The sequence below is a fragment of the Galeopterus variegatus genome, unplaced genomic scaffold, assembly GCF_000696425.1.
Source record: "Galeopterus variegatus unplaced genomic scaffold, G_variegatus-3.0.2 Scaffold2949, whole genome shotgun sequence".
Lineage (NCBI taxonomy): Eukaryota > Metazoa > Chordata > Mammalia > Dermoptera > Cynocephalidae > Galeopterus > Galeopterus variegatus.
In genome coordinates, this window is record NW_007729060.1 from 114,753 (window position 1) to 136,711 (window position 21,959).

The 21,959-nt window shown below is 39.5% G+C and overlaps 1 protein-coding gene across 1 annotated transcript in view; it reads left to right on the forward strand.

Moving 5' to 3' along the window:
- The window catches only part of SLCO5A1 (solute carrier organic anion transporter family, member 5A1), a gene marked incomplete at its 5' end in the record, with an annotated part of 107,183 nt that overhangs the window by 67,747 nt on the left and 17,477 nt on the right, over positions 1-21,959 (forward strand). Inside the window, 4 exons of the mRNA XM_008583512.1 lie at positions 13,261-13,420; positions 15,345-15,586; positions 17,662-17,726; positions 20,355-21,289. Of these exons, the coding sequence (XP_008581734.1) occupies positions 13,261-13,420; positions 15,345-15,586; positions 17,662-17,726; positions 20,355-20,812 (925 nt within the window). The remainder of the gene's footprint in view (positions 1-13,260; positions 13,421-15,344; positions 15,587-17,661; positions 17,727-20,354; positions 21,290-21,959) is intronic.

Here is a 21,959-nt window from a genome sequence, read left to right on the forward strand (position 1 = left end):
TGGGGTTCTCTCACTTTTGATCCCTGTTGCAGCTACTGACTCTGAGCTCAGAGCCTCGTGCAGATTCCATCGGGAAGGCTGGCTCCTCTTCCTCCAAGGTGTCATCTGCCCGTTTCACGTAAACCCATGCCTGCCGACCTGCATTTCCATGAAGTGTGGTGTCACTCTTTCTATTTCTCTTTGCCTCTATGGCTTCATTCCTCCTAATCCCACTCTACTTTCATTTCCAATATGTTCTCAGCAAGGATGGAAAACAGATTCAGAGTCTTACCTGCTTTTAAACTGCAAGTCCCCTCAAGACTTTTAAAGCCTTTGCTTAACATTCACATCTGTCTTGCCAGTCCTGCATCAAGTGCTTCTGGACTCTCCCAGAACTCCTGGGAAGAATTATATAATTGTGCTGATTGGCTCCATTACACATTTATGAGTTCCAATCTTAGCAAGCCCTCATCTTTGCTAAGCAATCCATGTCCTCAGCCCTAGTCAGCTTCCTTCCCCATGCCCACATTGCAGCGCCTTTTCTCTTCTTTTTTTTTAACCCATCCGTTTCTCCAAGTTCTTTATCTCATTCTAGTCTTGTTTTTCTTTGCAGACAACCTAGTATTTCATGTTAGTGAGAAAACAGTTACCAAGAATGAATTCCCTGCACCTCTCTCCCCTCTCCCCTCAAACCCATTCATCTAAGATAGTGTTATTTTCAAAGGCAAGTACTGGCTCCACCATTTGCTAGCCGTGTGACCTTGTGAGAAAATTACCCAATACTGTTGAGTTTTGGTTTCCTCTATATAAAATTGGTGATAATGTCAGTTTTTCCTGTTTACAAGCATAATTAAAGTGCAAGTGGTTGAAAAAATTAAAATAATGCAGAAGGGTAAAAAATAAGAAGTCAGTGTTCCCTTCCCCCTTCCTCAACCTCCAATTTAAATCATTTAAATCTTTTAAACAAATGTTTGTAGTTTTGATTATGAAGATTATATAAGGGAAGGTTCTTGTATTTCCTAGCAGAGAGTAGAGCACTTAGTATGTGCTGAAAAAATGTTAGTTTCCTGCTTCTACTCCCTTCTTTTCTAGATCGTGCAAAGCAACTTTGTTTCCTTCTTTTTTTTTTTTTTGTCCTTTTTGTGACTGGCCGCACCGCGCTCAGCCAGTGAGCGCATCGCACCGGCCATCCCTATATAGGATCCGAACCCGCGGCGGGAGCGCTGCTGCGCTCCCAACGCCGCCCGCTCCCGAGTGTGCCACGGGCTCGGCCCTTTGTTTCCTTCTTTTTTTTTTTTTTGTCCTTTTTGTGACTGGCCGCACCGCGCTCAGCCAGTGAGCGCATCGCACCGGCCATCCCTATATAGGATCCGAACCCGCGGCGGGAGCGCTGCTGCGCTCCCAACGCCGCCCGCTCCCGAGTGTGCCACGGGCTCGGCCCTTTGTTTCCTTCTTTAAAAGGTGAATGAATGTCCCACATCTATCTCTGCTCAGGGATGTTACTCATATAGTGATGCTGTTAACTTAATAAGAACTTGATATAAATGTACATCTTTATTATCTAAATCCATAATTTACGGTATACCTCTTCTCACTTAATTATATTCAACCAAGAAAAAGCAACTTGATTAGTAGTGCTGGGAGCTGCTACAAGGACCCTATCATTATAATATTTGTAGTCTGACTTCAAGGAAGTTTATAAATCAGCAAAAGATCTATGGGTCCAAGAAGAAATTAAATAGGAAATCAAACATTTCTTGATACTAACGAAATTAAAGACACATCATACCTATGGGATACTGCAGAAGCAGTACTAAGAAAGAAGTTTATTGCAATAAATGCTTATATCAAAAGAATAGAAAGATTTCAAATAAACTACTTAATGCTACACCTCAATGAATTAGAAAAACAAGAACAGTCCAATCCCCAAATTAGTAGACCAAAAGAAATAAGATCAGAGCAGAACTAAACAAAACAGAGACCCCAAAAACGATACAAAAGTTCAAGGAAACAAAGTTGATTTTTTTGAGAAGATAAACAAAATAGACAAGCCATTAGCTAGGCTAACTAAAAAAAGAAGAAAATAGACCCAAATAACAAAAATCAGAAATGAAAAAGGAGACATTACAACCAATACCACAGAGATGTGAAGAATCATTAGAGACTATTATAAACAACTATACACAAACAAATTTGAAAACCTGAAAGAAATGGACAAATTTTTGGACACATGTAAACTGCCAAGACTTAACCAAGAAGAAATAGAAAACCTGAACAGACCACTAACAAGCAACGAGATTGAAGCAGTCATCAGCAGTCTCCCAACAAAGAAAAGTCCAGGACTGAATGGCTTTACTGCTTAATTCTACCAAACTTTTAAAGAAGAATTAATACCAATTCTTTTCAAACTATTCAAAAAAATTGAAACAGAGGCCATTCCCCCAAACTCATTCTATGAGGCCAGCATCACCCTGATACCCAAAACAGATACAACAACAAAAAAAGAAAAACACCGGCCAATATCTCTGATGAACATAGGCATAAAAATCCTCAACAAAATATGAGCAATCAGAATACAGCAACACATCAAAAAAATTATACACCATGATCAAGGGGGATTCATCCCAGGGATGTACAGATGGTTCATCATATGCAAATCAATAAGTGTGATACACAATAACAACAAAATCAAGGACAAAAACCATATGATTTTCTCAATAGATGCAGAAAAGGCATTTGACAGAATACAACATCCCTTCATAATAAAGACTCTCAGCAAATTAGGTATAGAAAGCATGTATTTCAACACAATAAGAGCCATATATGACAGACCCACCACCAGTATCATCCTGAATCCTTAGCAACAGGAACAAGACAAGGATGCCTATTCTCACCACTTCTATGTAACATAGTATTAGAAGTACTAGCCAGAGCAATCGGGTGAGAGAAAGAAATAAAGGGAATCCAAATTGGACAAGACCAAGTCAAACTGTTCCTGTTTGCAGATGACATGATCCTATATATGGAAAAACCTAAAGACTCTACCAAAAAACTCTTAGAGCTGATAAATAATTTCAGTAAAGTTGCAGGATACAGAATCAACACGCGAAAATCAGTAGTGTTTTTATGCTCTAATAACAAACTAGCAGAGAAAGAATTCAAGAAAGCAAGCCCACTTAACGAAAGTCAGCAATAAAATAAAATAAATAAAATAACCTAGGATTCAATTTAACCAAGGAGGTGATGAGAACTAAAAATTACTGCTGAAAGAAATTAAAGAGGACACAAAAAGATGGAAAGACACTCCATACTGTTGAATTGGAAGAATTAACAAAAAAGATGGAAAGACATTCCACGCTCTTGAATTGGAAGAATTAACATTGTGAAAATGTCCATATTGCCCAAAGTGACTTACAGATTCAACGCAGTCTCCATCAAAATACCAATGACATTCTTCACAGAAATAGAGAAAACAATCCTTACACTCATATGGAACAACAAAAGACCCTGAAGAGCCAAAGCAATCCTGAGCAAAAAAAATTGAGCTGCATAGATTTTTTACACTACCTGACTTCAAATTATACTATAAAGCTGTAGTAACCAAAACAGCAAAAGAAAAAAAACAGTTTTCATGGAGAATTTCTCTGGCTCCCCAGGTACTTCTAGGAAGACAGTCTATAATTAAAAACATTTCTGTGTGGTGCAGCTGCATGGGTGGGCCCCTTTTAGAAGCAGATACCTTTCTGTGAACAAAAATGGGATCCTTTCTCCAAGCAGGGTGTGGGCTACATTTCAGCTTTACTCCCTTGGCTGGGTGCTCTTGTGTAATGTACAACCTGCTCAACTGTATGTGGTTGGCCTGCCTAGTAAAAACTGGTTTTGGTTTTGTATGGTTTTAAGACTTGCATGTGGTATTTTTTTCTCTTTTAAAGTCCATAAGAAGAAAGATAAAGGGTGTGACAGTGAAGAGAAGAACCTTTGTTAGGTACCTGGTGATTGGCACTTAGGTATGTCTTTTATATGTAATGCTTAAACCTCACCTTACCTTATATATTATTATTATCCACATTTCAATTAAAGAAATGAGACTTAGAGATTAAGTGATTTTCCAAAGTCATCAGTTAATTAGGAGTGGAACCAAGTCAAACCCAGATTATCTACTGCAGCGTGTGTGTTCTTTCTGAACACCACACTTAGGTGCAGTTTGGATTATGTGTTTCGTACAGGCACACACCTAAGCGCATACACCACCTGTTCACTAAGTGAGCTGTAGAGGATGTGTACGTTTCTCTCAGCACTGCGTTGTTTTATAGCATTTTAATACAGCTGAGTTGCATGCGTAAGTGCTTTGCATACCTACTGCATTTGCTGTGCGGCTCGCAAGTCAGCCGGTCTAGATTTTCACTTCGGCCTTGCCGCATGCTAGCTGTGTGAGTAAGGACGAATTATTTAACTTTTCTGTGCTTGGTTCATACATCTATAAGGTGAGGATACTAATAGTATCTATCTTGTTGAATTCATGTGAGGATTGAAAAAGGCACTTGGCAAATTCCTTAACCTCTCTGTGCCTCAATTTCCTCAACATTAAGATGAGCTTAATATTAGCACCTATCTCTTAGTATTATAGAGAGAATAAAATGGGATAAAATACATAAATAGTAAGTGATTGGTAAATAACTACTTCCTGGTATTTTTCCTATTTTTAATATGAGGTGAATGAAACTCAAAGGTTAACTAACTTGCTTGAAGTCACACAGACAGAAAGTGGCCAAGCTAGGGTTTGAACCCAGGTTTCTCTGATTCTGAATGCCATGCTTTTGATTATTAAACTATTCTGAAAGAAGAAAAAAACTTAAGGAAGAAAGCATAATATATAAGCCAACTCCACTTATTAAAATTTGTGTGAGGGGGCCCAGGTTCACCAGCATGGTGAATTTTCTGACATTAAAGAACTTAATGATGGACCATCTTTGAGTTAGCATCAAGTACTCATGAGTAACCAAAGTGCCTAGGATGGGTTTGGGATGTTTTAGGAAGATGAGCTTTTCCTGTGGAGCCTAAATGGAGTCACAGTCTTTTTGTAGAATAAACCCAATGTGTTATTAGTGGTACCCTTAGAAAATTCAGATTTGATAGCCAAGATGTGGAAACTACATGAACGGATAAAGACAATGTACTATATACATGCAATGGAATACTACTCGGCCTTCAAAAAAGGAGATTCTGCAATACATGACAAGGAGGATGAACCCTGAGGACATTATGCTAAGTGAAATAAGCTGGCCACAGAAAGACAAATGCTGCATGATTCTACTTGAGCTATCTGAAACAGTCAATTCATAGACTCAAAGAATGGAATGGTGGTTGCCAGGAGTTGAGAGGAGGGCATGGGGAGTTACTAGTCAGTGGGCATACAGTTTCAGTTAAGCAATTAATGTACGTTCTAGAGATCTGCTGTCCTACATTATAGCTGGAGTCAACAGTACTGTATCGTACCCTTAAAATTCATTAAGCAGGTAGATCTCATGTTGACTGTTCTAACTATAATAAAATAAAAAAACTTCATATTTGGGCCGGCCCCGTGGCGCACTCGGGAGAGTGCGGCACTGGGAGCGCAGCGATGCTCCCGCCGCAGGTTCGGATCCTATATAGGAATGGCCGGGGTGCTCACTGGCTGAGTGCGGTGCGGGCGACACCAAGCCAAGGGTTGCGATCCCCTTACCGGTGACGAAAAAGACAAAAAACAAAAACAAAAACAAAAACAAAAACTTCATATTTGAGAATCTGAGGAGTTTTCATTATGAAAGATACTAGGAGCTCTCGCTGATATCCTGGCCTGTTTCCAACTCAGGCAATTACTTTTGCAGCACCTATAATTTCCCTGCAGTTTTATTAGGAAATGTGCTTGGCTTCCTCTGTGGGCTGCGGAGCTGGATTTCACACAGGTGTGTCCTAATTTTCCTGTGTCAGAAGAGCCAGCATTTACTGCGAAAACTGTGGCCTAAGTACTTATATTGCTCCTCACTTTACTTTTTCTTCCGATACTTTTAAAAATGGGGTTAAATCTTATGTCCATGTACATAATAATTTTTGACCAGTACTATGTCTTGACAAATCATTTAATAATTCTAGCTTTATTATCTTTCATTTATCAAGTATCATCTCTCTGAATTTAAAGTAAAATCTTTTATATCATCTTCTGGTTTTGTGACTTGAGGCAGTGGAAAACTTTTCCAGGGATGATTTCTTGGGCGACCAAATGACAAGGAAAAGTTTTCTTGGTTTTCTGTTCTCAGCAGTGACTGTTGGACAGGGTGATTCACGGAGCCTCACCCAATTCCAAAATCTCAGAGATTGAGATTTTCCCTTAAAATTTCTTCTCTCAGTATAGGTCTATGGTTTCATAATATTTAGACTATAGAAATTAAATAGATATAGTCTGTTAATGTAGGCCTTTGCCTCAGTTTCGCACAGGTGCATCTCATCTTCCTTGTCACCACACCTGATCTTGCCATCATGTGACATGTATTTAGACAGTGGATCAGCCCTCCCAGGTGTCCCTGCCCTCCCGGGTGACTTGTGTTTCTGGCCTTATCACACTGAAATTCTCTAATTAAATCATTCCTCTCCTCACCTGTGTCACATGAACAGCTTAATCTACTGGTCCCTCCCACCCCCCACCCCCGCTTCTGGAACCACTCCAAATCTTTTATTTATTATAGATATTACTAATTTTAAAGGAAATTCCTGAAAATTAGGAGAAAAAGAAGTTTTCTTAAAGGATTTTAGGCATACATGTTTTTGGATTATCCTAGCTACTTTTTAAAAATAGGTTTAGAGTAAGAATATAGAATACCTCTTTAAACAAAATGAGCCTTTTCATTTTAAAAGCACCTATGAATATCATTAAACTCAGGACCAAATTTATGAGTTCATAACCTTATATTCACACATAGATGACAGAAAAATATTCATCATGTAATGTTGTTGGAGTGATCAGGAACAAAGTCATGTTGGGACCTAAAACCTCATGGGCTATAGGAAAATTTAAAAGAGTTTTTTTCTTAACATGCATTTGTCTGAGTTCCCTATTTTCCCATGTTTATTTGATATTTTGAGTCTTGGTTACGGGGCCAGATGACATTATTTACATAAAATTAAAGTTGTTTTCCCGCCAGCCTGGAGCTGCACACTTGCCATGAGACTCGTACCACCTGACCCCGAGAGACCAAGGAAGACATCGATAAAGCTACGCTGGTTCTACCCTAAAGCAAGTAAAAAGCCTGCAGGACTCTAAGGTAGCATCAAGGTTGAGAAAGGAGGCTAGATGGAGCCTGGGTGAGAATTTGCCCCTGGCCCCTTGCACGTCCCCCTCCCTCCTGCTTATTTCCCACGTTCCATTCCCTCAGCCCCCTCTTTAAAAACCCCTCAGTAAGTCTGAGTCTTTGTGATGGCCTTAGTCTGGTTATTCTCCTTCAGGTTTCCCAAAGAGATGGTTCGCCCAACATCTGTTGTCAGGTCACCAGTATTCCCGAATAAAAGCTGACTTCCTATTCCACTAACGTTTGACTTTTAGCTCATCTGCTTTTGTTTGGAGGCAGGCATCTGGACTTGGGTTTGGTAACAAGATTTTGGTGAGCCTAAGCCAGGAGCTGAATGCCCCAGGTTCTATAACAGATTTTGGTGAGCCCAGCCAGGGTTTTTGTTTGGGGCAGGCAGCTGGACTTGGGTTGGGTAACAATGTTAGCAGGAAATAAAATGGAACTTAAAATTTTATATACAATCTTGATAAGAATATGTTATTAGTATTAATCTATGTGCACATTGAAAAAAAAATCAGAATGAAATACCTATCCTAAAAGCATAATACCACCAGGGCCTGTGTCTTAAGGAGCCCCTTTGCACTCCTTGTGTGTTGGCATATGCAGTATAAATAAAGCAATGTTTTGTGTGGCAAAAAAAAAAAAAAAAAAAGCATAATAGTGGATATCCCTGGGTGACAGCATTATGCATGAGTTTAAGTTTTTAGTCCTTTTGTATTTTCCAAGTTTTCTGCAGTAAATACGTGTTACTTTAATGATAAATAAAAGTATTTTGAAATACCATATAAGGAACACATAATTTTATTAAAAATGATTTTGTATTTAAAGAGATAGTTTGTATAAGATGTAGGTTATTTTAGGTAAGTTTCAACTTATACCTGGTTTGAAATTGTTGGCTACAAAACTGAAGGAAGCTTTAACAATAAAAATAACAGTTGGAGGGCCGGCCCCATGGTGCACTCGGGAGAGTGCAGCGCTGGGAGCGCGGCGACGCTCCCGTTGCGGGTTCGGATCCTATATAGGACTGGCTGGTGCGCTCACTGGCTGAGCGCGGTGCAGGCGACCCCACACCAAGGGTTGTGATCCCCTTACCGGTCACGAAAAAGACAAAAACAAAACAAAACAAAACAAAAAAAACAGTTGGACACAGTAATCACAACTTTGATGAATATAATCCTTTAGTAAACCTATGCTAACACATATATTATCATATACTCTCTTCACTTTTGTCCTTCTCTCTGCTCATGTAGGCAAGAGGGGTATTATAGACTAAAAGATTTGACCCAGGGTCATACAGCTACTAAGTGGTAGGACAGAAACTAGATCCTAATCTAGTTCTTTTGCCATTGTTCTCTATGGGAGAAAATTAGAAAATGACTTCTTTTTGGAAAAAAAAAGAAACATCATGGAGGTGTTTTGCACTCTTCACATTTGTGATTGTGTTACTGTTATTCATTAATGCTTCTGCCGTGTAGATAAAGAGAGCACACCAACATCTTAGTGCCTGTCGTGTCCTTGACATAGTGCTAGACACTGGACATATTAGGGTACTTCAAAAAGTCCATGAAAAAATAGAATTAAAAGACAGTATAAATCTTTCCATAAACTTTTTGAAGTACCTCGTGCATTTGCTACTCTTATTTCCACAACGACGATGTGATATAGACATTATCATCTCTGTTTAACAAATGTGAAATCTGAAGTTCACAGCGCTTGTGTAGTGGGGATATGGAATCGAACCCAGCTCTTTCCGGCTCTGATGCTCAGGAATACTGAAAGGTGAGTGCTAGAAAAGCTGCATCAGAGCTTTCTCCAGGAAGAAGGAAGCAGGATGACCCAGAAGACTCATGCTAGTGTAAGCAAAACTGTGTGTAGTTATACAAAGCCACCCTGTGGTGTATGGGTTTAAGGGTGCACAAAATGGAGACAGATAAAACTGGGTTTAAATCCATTTCTGACTCTTACTGACTGTGTGACCTTTGGCAGTACTTGTCCTTTCAAATTTTCAATTTCCTCATCTGAAGGACGGAGGCACAGCAGCAATAATTATAATTCTTAATGAGGAGTGAATGAGGTAACTTATGTAGAGATTTCAGTGCACAATTCATGGAGTAAAAATAGGGCTCTGCTAGTGTTGGTTTTAAATGATAATGATGATTATGATGATGATAATAATAATTATAAGCCTGAGGTTGCATAGCTCGATATAGACAAGGAAGGATTTTAGTATGAAGCCAAGAATTTAAGTGGAGTTGAAAAGAAACATTCTAATTTAAGTCTTCTTGAAGACTGAGATAAATTAATAAAGATAGAGAAATTATGAGAAAGATACCAGTTTTTCCAGTTGATTAGTATATTTTGCCAAAGAGGTTTTTGCTGTGTGAATCATATTCTTTTAATCCATGTGACTTTAATATATTATGTATGGATTTCTACATGTCGTATCTTTTAATAGGGAGAAGCTTAGGAGGCAGAAAGATTGGGGAACTCTTTTTGATTTATAGAGACCAGTAGAAGTATGTTAGACGGGGAAGTTCAAGTGTTCTGTAGGCCTTGAGATATATTATGTATGGATTTCTACATGTCGTATCTTTTAATAGGGAGAAGCTTAGGAGGCAGAAAGATTGGGGAACTCTTTTTGATTTATAGAGACCAGTAGAAGTATGTTAGACGGGGAAGTTCAAGTGTTCTGTAGGCCTTGAGGTGTGTGTGAGTGTGTGTGTGTGAGAGAGAGAGAGAGAGTGTGTGTGTGTGTGTGTGTGTGTGTGTTGAGGGCGACTGTGCTCCTACCTACCCAGCACATGGCCCTATGGCAAAGTCTTCTTTTTTTTTTTAACTTATGTTACATCTCTTTAGTTGTTACATATTACTTTAAATGGACATTAAATAAAGATTTAAGTGACCAATTTACTCAAGATTGTGCAACAAGGCTGTTATTTATTCTTGTTCCCTTTTTTGTCGTCTCGGAGCTGGTTTTCTTGAGGCTTCAGTGATTGCGGGACTTGCCATTATCTCTCTCTTAGTTTCCTATTATTTAAAATTATCAAGTTTAGTAACTAATCTCAGTGACTTCCTCCATTTTTTAGCTCTATAATTCCATGCTTTTAATAGTAAGATATTGTATATGACTCTCAGGCTTGCAGCTTGGGCCATGTGGTTATAAAGTGTTTGCTAGTGAGGCACAGGGACTCACTTGAACACTTACATTGATTCGGGAGTTAACGTGAGCCTCTTTATTTGGAAGGCTGTCTTATCAGAAATGCTTTTGTTTGTTGGAAAGGTGCTGCACAGTCCAGTGCAGCATGCAGTGGTAGCCCTTGTGAGTTTGATGCCCCCATTCTGGGTTCACTTCAGATTAAGATTGTTTAGTGTTACTCAGGTTTAAACACTTGACTGTTATTAGAATCCAGTCTGTTTTCTGGAGAGTGAATGACAATCAAACAAAACATTATTATTATTAAAAATAATTTCTTGTTTATTCAGCTCAGTGTAAAGGATTAAGCATGGCTGCAGCTTTCCTTTTTGTGCCATGATCACCTTTCCGCTAATGACTTTTTCATGAGTGCCCAGTTCCTTTCATTGCTATTTATATGGCCTGCATTGATTTTCTTTTTTCTTTTTTCTTTTTTTTTTTGTCCTTTTTGTAACCGGCTGCACTGTGCTCAGCCAGTAAGCACATCACACCGCCCATCTCTATATAGGATCCGAACCCGTGGCGGGAGCGCTGCTGCGCTCCCAGCGCTGCACTCTCCCGAGTGCACCATGGGCTCGGCCCTGCATTGATTTTCTTAGAGCTTTTCATACTGTATCATTTCTTCACAGGAGACACCACATGCTCATGAGAAAAGCAAATGTACCCCAAGCTTTCCTGGTATTGTGCTTCTGTTTCCTGAACTCAGGAAAGTTTTTTGCCTTCCTGTAATCAGTTTGTTTTGAGCATCTGTTGATATTTTCTTTCAGTTCCTTCCTCTTGAGTGGACCTGCTCATAAAGGAGAGGTGTTTGGAATCTATGGCTGTCATAAATGAATGTGAAGCATGCTGTTAATAGGAAATGCCATGTGATTTTTAAATAGCAACAATCATAACCATTGGTATGGCATTGAAGCCTGTCATTTTTAGTGACTAAGCATGTGGTAATATAAAAGCCCTTTTATTTGGTCATGGCTTGCAGTTTAGTTCTTGAAGTGCTGGTGAGGAGAATCCTCTTGGACACTGGATACTTTCCATAGGAAAGCCGTTGGCATAGCACTAATCGGCCTCAGTGAGTCAGCTGGCTTCTTTGGCTGTCCAGTTCATCATCTGCAGAATATGGTAGCTGGTCCAAAGCAGGGTTTTGCATCCTCAGCACTCTTGATATTTGGGCCAGATAGTTGTTTCTTGTGGGAGTGGGGGGCTGTCCTGTGCATCGTAGGATGTTTAGAAGCATCCCTAGTCTCTGCCCACTAGATGCCAGTAGCAACCCCCTCAGTTATCACAACCCAAACTGTCTCCTAACATTGCCAAATGCCCCCCCCCCCAGGGGGGGCAAAATTGCCCCAGTAGAAAACCACTGGTCTAGAATTAAAGCTTTTAAAGTATATTCAAACTTTAAAATGGTATGATGCTAAGAGTTTGTGAACATAAAGATAATCAAAGTCTTGAGATAAGTTTTTTTCTTTGGAGTGCGGAATAGATCTATCTGACTTTCGTGTTGCTAGAAGCTTCCTTGGTAAGACTTTAATATTGCTTTGACTTGGTTCCTCCCATTAAAATTTGAGGACTCAGTTATCAAAGTGCGAAAGAGGCCACAGGAGAAAAGACTTTGAATGAAAGACACTTTATGGTTATAGATTAACACATGTGATCGAGATGGGCCATGCTACTGGATGAGCGGTACTAACATAGTCCTTAAAGACAAGTCCTGGTGCATAACGGAGATTCCAGAATATTTGTCAGATGGATGGATAATGGATAGATGGATGAATGAATGAAGGATCTGGTATTGCTAACTCATATAGCTTTAGGAACAGTATTTTATCAGTGATGGATAAAAATGGTGGTCACAAAAGCAAAGAGGTCATTGGGAGTGAGAGCCCCTTTCACTGTTCTGTGGGTACCCGAGGCACCTGTCTGCCCTGCTCTTGCACTGCCCTTTTTTGACGCTTCCCCATCCCAGCCCTATATCCTTACTTGCCTTTTTCCCCTTTATATTTGTTTCCTGAATTGATTTTCTTAGAGCTGTTTATATTGTATCATTTCTTTGTATCAGACACCATTATCTCATGAAAATACAAAACCCAGCACGTTTGATTGTGAATTCTCATCTGGGCATTCTTGAGTGAAGAATTGCTTAATCTTTCTTTTCTGGTGTTCACATCAAACTTGTGATGTGATTCCTTAATCATCTTCAAAAATCACTTCCTTTTGACTTTCTAGAGTCCCATGTCTTTTGTTGATGATTTATTCTAGAACAACCAAAGTTTTTGTTAAGGGAATCCACATTGATAACTGTGATTGGTAGGTTCCATGTTTAGATGTTCACATGATGTTATTGATTTGGAACTGAAAAGCATTTCCTCTATTTACATGCTGCATTTTATAGTTAAAGAAATTGAGGCCCAGTTTTGTTAAGACATAGAACCAAGCACCTACAGTAAGTGAGTAGTTATATTAGGGTTAGAATTGCTGAGCCCAGATGTTGAGACTAGATCCAGGGCACCGGATGGAGGACAAAATTGAGTCAGGACAGATAATTTGATAGAAAGTATTGAATCTGTAGTATCAGAGAGCAGAGACATTTTTCTTTATGTTTTTTTTTTAGTTGTAAAAATAACTATCAAGGCTGGCTACTTCATGGTATCATAGCTTTGATTTAATGGGAATATCTTATCTAAAATGGACAAATTACTAAATTTCAAGGTCTTTCCTTTTAGTTTTATTTTAGTAAGTGATGCTCATGATGTTTCTTTTCTCTCTTAGACCTTCTCTAACCATGCCCCATAGGAATCTGACCGGAAGCTGCAATGTTAATTGTGGGTGTAAAATACATGAGTACGAGCCAGTCTGTGGATCAGATGGAATTACATACTTTAACCCTTGTCTGGCTGGCTGTGTTAATAGTGGTAATCTTAGCACTGGGGTGAGTATTATTTCACAAGTTCCTCTTCTGTTATTAATACCACATCCTGTGACAAGGACAGGATAGGATTCATATGCAATCACAATGACGCTAGTCTCCCTTTCAGGAGGCTCCGAATAACCTACAAAATACCTCTGACCAAACCTAGAGGAAAGAATTATGCAATGCTGTCATTTTCTTCCAGGGATGATTGGAGCATTTGGGTGTAGTAATTTGATTCCATGTCAGCCCTCTTCTACTTTACGTTCTGTGCCAACTCAGTGAAACTTGATAAGGTTGAGCTCTAGGCCTTTCATTTATTCCTGTGACTGGGCCCTTGGGATGGATGTCAAGGTCAGGATGACCACATTTGGTGCCGATCGAAGAGAATAGGGAACCTCCTCCCCTGACTGGAGTCTGGGAAGATGGGCGATGGCCATTTTTCATACACCATCAGTTCAGACTTTTTAAAAAACTTTCAGAGTAAAGATATTTCTGTCAGTTCAAGAATAGGCTATTTTGAGAATTCCCTTCCCTGTGAATTATAAATAGGCTGTAATACTGTGGGAGAGGGTTTTCATATTCTACTCAGTTCTTTTTGCCGCCTACTTTGGTTCTTTGTGTAAGAACAGATGCAGGGGGTTGCCTTAATTAAGAGGCTAAAGTGCATTTGTTTGTTCTATACAGGTGATAAGGGGAATACCATTGACCAAATGTTTTGGGGATGTCGTTTTTGATTCTGGAGTTTTAATCTAAACTATAGGGATAAATTGGGAACTCTTGGTGCTGTTTCCCCCTACAGAGTTGTGAGCTCTAGTGTGTGACTGTGTTGAAAGAGACAGTAAGTTCTGTTCTTCTCAGTGGCTGAGTCCTTCCTCGGGAGAGAGCAAGTCCTCTAGTGTACAATGCTCATTCTTTAAAAAAGGCCAGCAGTCCTTTGAGCACAGATGGCCAAACAGTGCTCTATTTTCGTACATGTTCTTATGGCTGCTCTGAGTGGTTGAAAGGTCACAATGACAACCAGTTCAGCTGATGTCCATTCGGTAAAAAGCAACATACTAGGCAGGAAGGTTAATTGGCTAATTTAACATTTGTTGGTTTATTTTTGGCATCGTGTAGCACCCACCAACATTTTTTCACTTTGGTATTGGCTTTCAGAAGAAATATTGGTAGTTAACAGAGAAGATATGATTTCTTTTGCTCTTCTGTATCCTCAGTCCACCTGGCACGTCAGTAGGGGCTCATACATATTTACTGGAAAAAATGATCAAGTGAATTCGGGCTCCTCAGTGTTTCCAGACAGCTGGTCTTTTGTCAGAGTCCAGGAGCAGCACTGGGTGGGTGGGGGCCACAGTCAACGGACCCAAGTTACAAACGTAGAGTAGGTTATTCATTCATAGAGTGTAGGTCACTTGCTAATTAAAGGGACTAACAAGATGTTTGAAATGGTTGCTCACCAATGAGATGCTCACTGTTATTAGTACTGAAGCCATCACGGTTGCGTTACGAATTCTCTGCATTTATGTAACAGACATTTACTTTAGGGCCACTCTGTGCTCAGGGTTGGCTATGTTCTCTGATGAGCACAAATAAAAATAGGCTTGGTGCCTGTTTTTGAGGTGCTTCTCTCGTGGGAGAGCCTCAAGAATTGAGGCAGCATGTAATTATATAAAAATGAGCATGTGGAATGTGAATGTTATAGAATCGAGTGTTGGAAGCTTCTTAGAAAGTTTAGGTTTAAACAATCTTGACTAGCAGATTTCGGTATTGTTAGACACACTTTGGGCCTTTACTGTTATCAATGAGGACGAAATTTTCAGTGAAATATTTTGTATTAAAAAATACTAGTTATTTTAGAGCATTTTTACTTAAATTTGTCTCAATATTTCTAGGCCACATTTTGCTTTTGGTTGGCATACGACTGAACTTTATTTCACTCACTTAGGTACGGAATTATACAGAATGCACCTGTGTCCAAAGTCGACAAGTGATCACTCCACCCACAGTGGGCCAGCGCAGCCAGCTCCGCGTGGTCATTGTCAAAACGTATCTCAACGAGAATGGCTATGCTGTGTCTGGGAAGTGTAAACGGACCTGTAATACCCTCATCCCATTCTTAGTTTTTCTTTTCATAGTCACCTTCATCACAGCATGTGCCCAGCCATCAGCCATCATAGTAACACTCAGGTGAGAACAGCACTCAACTTCTAGGGTGGGTTCTGAACTTAAAATTGCCAGAGTACCTATTCAGAGAGGAGGGACTGAGGTAGTAAACAAAGAGCAAAGCAAAGTTAGATTGCGCAGGAAGATGCTCAGACATTTGCCTGGGGAACATAAGTGAGTTTTTCTTCTGTCTGGAAGGGAGAGAATGGGTATAACACTGCATACTCCAGAACTTTCTTTATTCAATTGGGTTTTATTCCTATTGCCCAGTGAAACTTCTTTTGTGTGTCTTGGGTTCCTGAAGTCTGTGGCTGCAAGTTTCAGCTTCCGGAGTTGAAAGCCATCACGGTGTTAGCTAGGAGAAGCGGAACCCCAGAGGAGGGAAGGAAGCAATTTGGTGAAGTTGCTAAATCGTGCATACAGCAAAGGCTGTTATCTCTGACCTTGTAGATAGTTGATAATACCTCCAGGATCAGTGGCGATTCATGCTGGACCTGCAGTTCAGAATGCTGAGTTCATTAATTTTACTATCATATAAAATTTTGGAATGGAATCAAGGAAAGTGTAGACTGGGAAATGTGATTTTTCAAGTGTTCATGCTTTCTTTGCCGTATTCTGTATACTATTTTGTTTTTTTGTTTATAAGAGGACATGGAAGCTACTTTTGTCCTATTAAAAATGTTGACACTGGCACATTCAAATGAGTGTATTGGGGTCTGCACTAAGGACTGCAGTGGGCAAAGGAAGGAATAGGACAGTGCAGTGACATGAGAAGAGCATTCCCAGGGTGACTCTAGGGGGACCGGGGGAGGGGCGTAGTGCATTGAGGGCGTGAGGAAGGGGGTTGGTCTTTATTCTTCCTCTGGCTCCTCAGAACAGCACAATGCTGGGCGCCTGCAGGAAGCCCCTGCTGAGACATCATAGCGAGGGCGTCTGGGCTGCACGGTGTGTGTTCTGGCTTCTTTCCTATGGGATGCTGAGTTAGATCTTTGTTTCCCCGCAAAGCTGTTCTTTGACAATAGGTGTCAGCGCATGGACGGCCTACCGGTTTATTCACTGAATTCCTCCCTCAGCTGATATTTATGGAGTAACGACCATGTGTCCAGCACTGGGCAAATTGCTGTGCAAAATAAAGAAGCTGGGGAAAAGATGACACGGGCATTGGTCCCAGGAAATTTTCCATTATACCAGGGTACTTCCAAAAGTTCACAGAAAAATTGCATTAGAATATGAATCCTTCCATGAACTTTTTGAAGACCTGTCATATATCTACAACCCTATGTGAATGGGATAGAAAGGATAAGGTACTTCATTATATCCAAAATATGAATCATTAGGATATTTACTCACTTAAAATCTAATTCTTTGTATTTTAATTCTACAAGATTTGTGGAATAACCCATAGAAGGGCTACCCTTTTTATAGTGATCACACATGGCAAATCACCCTTTGGCTTCTAACCCAAAATTACAGAAAAGGAGCCCTTTAATTTTTGCTAATCAGAAAATCAGTAAGCTCCAATCTTCCTGCCACATGGAAATTATTTGGAGCTTACGTTTTAAGGAAAAGAAAAAAAGAGGTGGGGGAGGGGCTTATTCTTTCACTGACATTGACTCGTTCTGTATACATTTTCGACTATATTTTTGTTTTTGTTTTTTTACTATTTTTCCTATCCTGAAGGAATTATTGGAGTAATTTTTATTGTACACATTTACCATTCCAGAAAGTGCAGGCAAACAGAAAAAAGAATGCAGTATTTAGGGTAAAGTTCTATACTTTTTTTTTTTTTTAGTAGAACCAATTTTGGAAGCTCAATTAGAGCCACTTCTGCCTCTTCAGTCAAGAGCCTTGGACCCTCCCCTGGTATTTACACAGACAATTAGAGCCAATCAATTTCTTTGATGTCTCCATTGGGACATTGATTCAGTGATTGAGCCATCAGCAATCTTGCCTGGTTATTGTTAATAAATTCTAGCAAATTAAATATTTTGGCACAGCGTCTCCTTAGTCCCCGGCTCTGCACAAATCAGATTAGATTTGACATTCATTTTCTTGGGGGCCACTATTTAAAAGTATTTCTTTCTTTCCCTTCACCGTAGGTCCGTAGAAGACGAGGAAAGACCTTTCGCACTGGGAATGCAGTTTGTTTTGTTGCGAACACTTGGTACGTTCCTGACTTTCCAAGTGTGCCTTTTAGTTCCTCTTTGTAGATGGCAAACTCTCACTGTTCTTTAAAAATGGCAAGTCAAGTCATTTGTTACTAGTGGTAGCTAGGATTTTACAGGATAGTGGTGAAGGCTGTACTTCCTTATTTTCTGATTTGTACTAAAAGCTGACAAGTTCTGTCATTTGATGAAACAAAACAAAACTAACTTTAGGTTAGTTTCTTTTTCATTATGGACATAAAGTTGGGTAAAATTCCACAGAGAGTTTTGTACAGTAAGAAATATTAAATCAAGCAATTTGTAATGGGTTTGTTATCCTGGCGTTTTGGTCCCTTTGTGCCTTTTCAACATAAAAGCGATAGAAATTGGTGCTCATTTTATTTGTGAAATTTCCAGTTCCTCACTTCTTTATAGTAATTTTATTGGACTGAGCAAAGAGCATTCCTATCAAGTTTTCTGAGAAAAAGAAAAAAAAATTCTTAAAAGAAAAAAGAAAGGTCCCCAACAGTGACATATAGGGAACATGATGTAAGGTTTTTCTTAACAAGAGAAGCTCATTAATGCCGTGTCAGTGTGATAAACCACAGAGTTCATTTATTCATGAAGAATATTGTGCATATCTTTACAAACACTGCATCACCCTGTAGGAAATAACCCTACGAAGTACCCCTTCCCTTGATCAATTTCAATATATTTTTAATTGACTATCTCATCATCAAGTTTATTTTTTCTTTCATAAAGTGGCAGTCTGTCATTTTCTTCAGCTTTTATTTTTTCTTCAGCTGTTATTTTTCCCTCAGTAATCAGTATCATTGTCCACAGGACCAAAATTTTGGTTTTGATTCAGATTTCCTATTTCAGTTTTGAAGGGTAAGACATTTAAAAATGATGTCGTCTGACCCTTAGAAGCATTAACCCTCCCTGGAATTCTCAGTTTGTCATATGCTGTGGTTGTCGGCCCAGTCCAAGAATGAGCACTTTCCAATAAGCCCCAGAAGGAAAATGCTTCTAGTTCTGTTTAGCAGGTGGCTTATATTTTGGTACCAACAGACTTCGAAGATACCATTTTTAAACGCATGCTGGTTATAGAAAATTCTGCATACTTAGATATAGTTAAGAAGTTTGTCTTATACTTACTGCAAACTAAAAAGTGTTATTTTCAAAGAAGAAAAGTTTTTTTTTTTTTTATTAAACAAAGGAGTGTTTGAATAGGAAAAGAAAAAAATTCTTCCTTTTTGCCGTGTCCCTTTGTGATGCTGTGGAGTTGAGGTTATTTGATGTGGGTGTGGAAGTTTATGAAGGTAAGTCAACAGATGGGTGCTGCAGCATCAGGCATAAGTGGAAGGGAGAATGTTTCAGGCATTTATTATTTAATTCAAACTTAAGTTCTATTGATTGTGAAAAAGTATAGTTAGGCCAATAAACCATTTTCTATTTCCCCAAATCCAAAGCAAAAAAAGTTTTAAGTACTTTAGTAGTGTTAAAATTTAATTGTACTGAATAGGCTTCATTTTGAACAAATACAAGTTATTTGAAAATGTATCACTCACTGCCTCCTGGCTATTAGCTCACCTATCCCCTCTCCCTTCCTATCTTCTGTCCTCCCTTCTCTCTTTTCTTCTTCCCTCCTTCCCTTCACTTTCTTCTACACACTCATATTGAGGAGGATCCATGGGCTCTTCAAGGACCTGATAGGTCCTTGGGAGACAAAGAACAAAAAGCATGGCCATGCCATCAAGGAGCTTATAGGGTGACAGATTTGCAAACAGTTTAAATACTTTGTGATAGTTAATAAAATGAAATGAGAATAGAGTGGCATCCGAGTGAGTCAGGGTAGATAGATGTTTGCCAGGTGAATGTGTTGAGGGTGGGGGCACATTTTGGCAAAGTGAGTAGCATGTGATGAAAGAAGTCATCACATGACTTATGGGATTGAAGAAATGTGTCTATGTCACAGCCCACACAAGAAGCTACTCCTCATCCCAGATGTTTTATAAGCTTCAAAGATAAGTTTTATGCCATAATTATTTCCATACCTCATGTGCCTTTATAAAGTTGCCATTTGATGTGGTATCTGACTTAAAGGAGACAACTCTTTTTCATGCTCTTTCTGCATCCAAGGACTGGAAGGAACCCAACCCACAAGAACTAAGTGTACTGAATTTTGGTGGACGATACAGAGTTCTAGCGGTATAGCCTCTTGAGTATTTAACAAGAAAACTCAATTTTTTTAGTTTAAAAGGATTCTCTAATGGCATTTTTAACAATAAACACCTTTGTCAGCGTTATTGAAATATAAGTGACAAGTAAAATTGTATGTATTTAAAGAGTGCAATGTGATGATTTGATATATGTGTATAAGCAATGGACTTATTTATGATCCTCAAAATCAATAACACATTCTGAGTTGCAAACCAGAAGGTTTTAAGTATTCGCCATTTTGAGAACATTTTTATGGTAAATATATTGTAACAAGCTGTGACTTATCTTTAAAAAAAAAGCCCCAAGAAACAAAGGAAAATCACTCCCCTTCACTGGTTTTAGAGCCAAGCAGTAACTTCCTAATTTACAACTGTTTTCTCTTACCAAATGGGCTAAATCTGTTTTTCTTTCTCTCTGCACTTTAGCATACATTCCTACTCCGATTTACTTTGGAGCAGTTATTGACACCACCTGCATGCTCTGGCAGCAGGAGTGTGGCGTGAGGGGCTCTTGCTGGGAGTACAACGTGACGTCGTTTCGTTTTGTCTATTTTGGTTTGGCGGCCGGCCTCAAATTCGTTGGCTTTATTTTTATTTTTCTGGCCTGGTACTCCATTAAACACAAGGAGGTGGAGCTGCAGAGGCGGCGGTGGAGAGAGTTCCCGCTGAGCACTGTGAGCGAGCGGGTGGGCCAGCCCCGCAGCGCCGACCAGCAAGCCCGGACTCGGTCGTGCCCCGCTTTCAGCACCCAGGGAGAGCTCCACCACGAGGCTGGTCTGCGGAAAGGGAGCCAATGCACAGCACAGACTTTCCCAGGGCCCTTCCCCGAAGCAATAAGTTCCTCTGCAGAGCCGGGGCTGGAAGAGAGCCCTGTGACCATGTAGCCTCCTTTCTGAAGCTTGGAAATGGAAGACTTCAGTTTTGTTGGTTGAGTTGAAGACGGCGACTTGCGAAACACCCGTGCCTTCTTGTCTTTTTTTCTTTAACCTCTACAGACACAATCCTCAAACCAACAGAACTCAGTATACACAGCCACTATTGACTGGGGGCTGGATACCTCAACAAGACTGAGAGCCTTTCCTCCCTTCTCTTCATGAAGGAGGAGTTTAGATAGATTTGTTACCTTTTCCGATGTTAATTTAGTGCTCATGCTCCAGTATGGCATAAGGCTGAGGTACATGGTTGACAGAATCATGGGAAGGGTGATGTTGGTGCATACCATTAGCATACGCTGCAAACAATGGTGAGCTTGACCTTAACTGCATTTACAAGTGAAAGTTTTTAGATGTGAACACCTACTGTGAGTTCTGCTACAAAGCACAAATGAATTTGCCTCAACTATGCAATTTGATCGGAAAAATGTAAGTGCAGCATGTTCCTTTTGCTTTCAGAGAATAAAGCAGATGTTTTTGAAAAGAGGAAGCTTAACTTTCCTTAGAGTACTGTTAATAGCATTTTAAGCCATAGCAGAGTTATAAATCAGGTAGAATTTTTCAAATGCTTCAAAGGAACAAAATGCATAGTGTGATAAAAAGAACAGCTACTTCATTTCATGAGACAAATTCTCTTTTAGTCTGTCTGCTCCATCATGACAGTTAAAGAGGCTGCTGAATCATAAATCTGATAACTTGAATATAAACTCCAGTATTCTTTCATAAGAGGCTTTAAAACTAGTGTGCTAAACAATATGGCTAGAAACTGTAATTTGAGATGCATAATAAGGAAAAAAACTGTGGCTTTCTCATCCAAGGAAATTGCTGCAGAAATTCTTTTAGCTCTTAAGGGCCCACATAGGTAGTTAAGAATTGTAACCTGGACACTCAAGGAGTTGGAAAAAGTCCCACTTGAATATTTTCGTTATATCTTGAAAGCACTGGCAAATCTATATTGTTTTCTTTTTTCTGTACAAAAAAGCTGCCATTGCTCCTAAAAATGAGTAATTGAATCAGGAAAGCTGTACCTGGGATATGAAAAATCACTTTGAGTACAGAGGGAGGAAGATCTGTGAGCTGAACCCAGAATATCATCCTA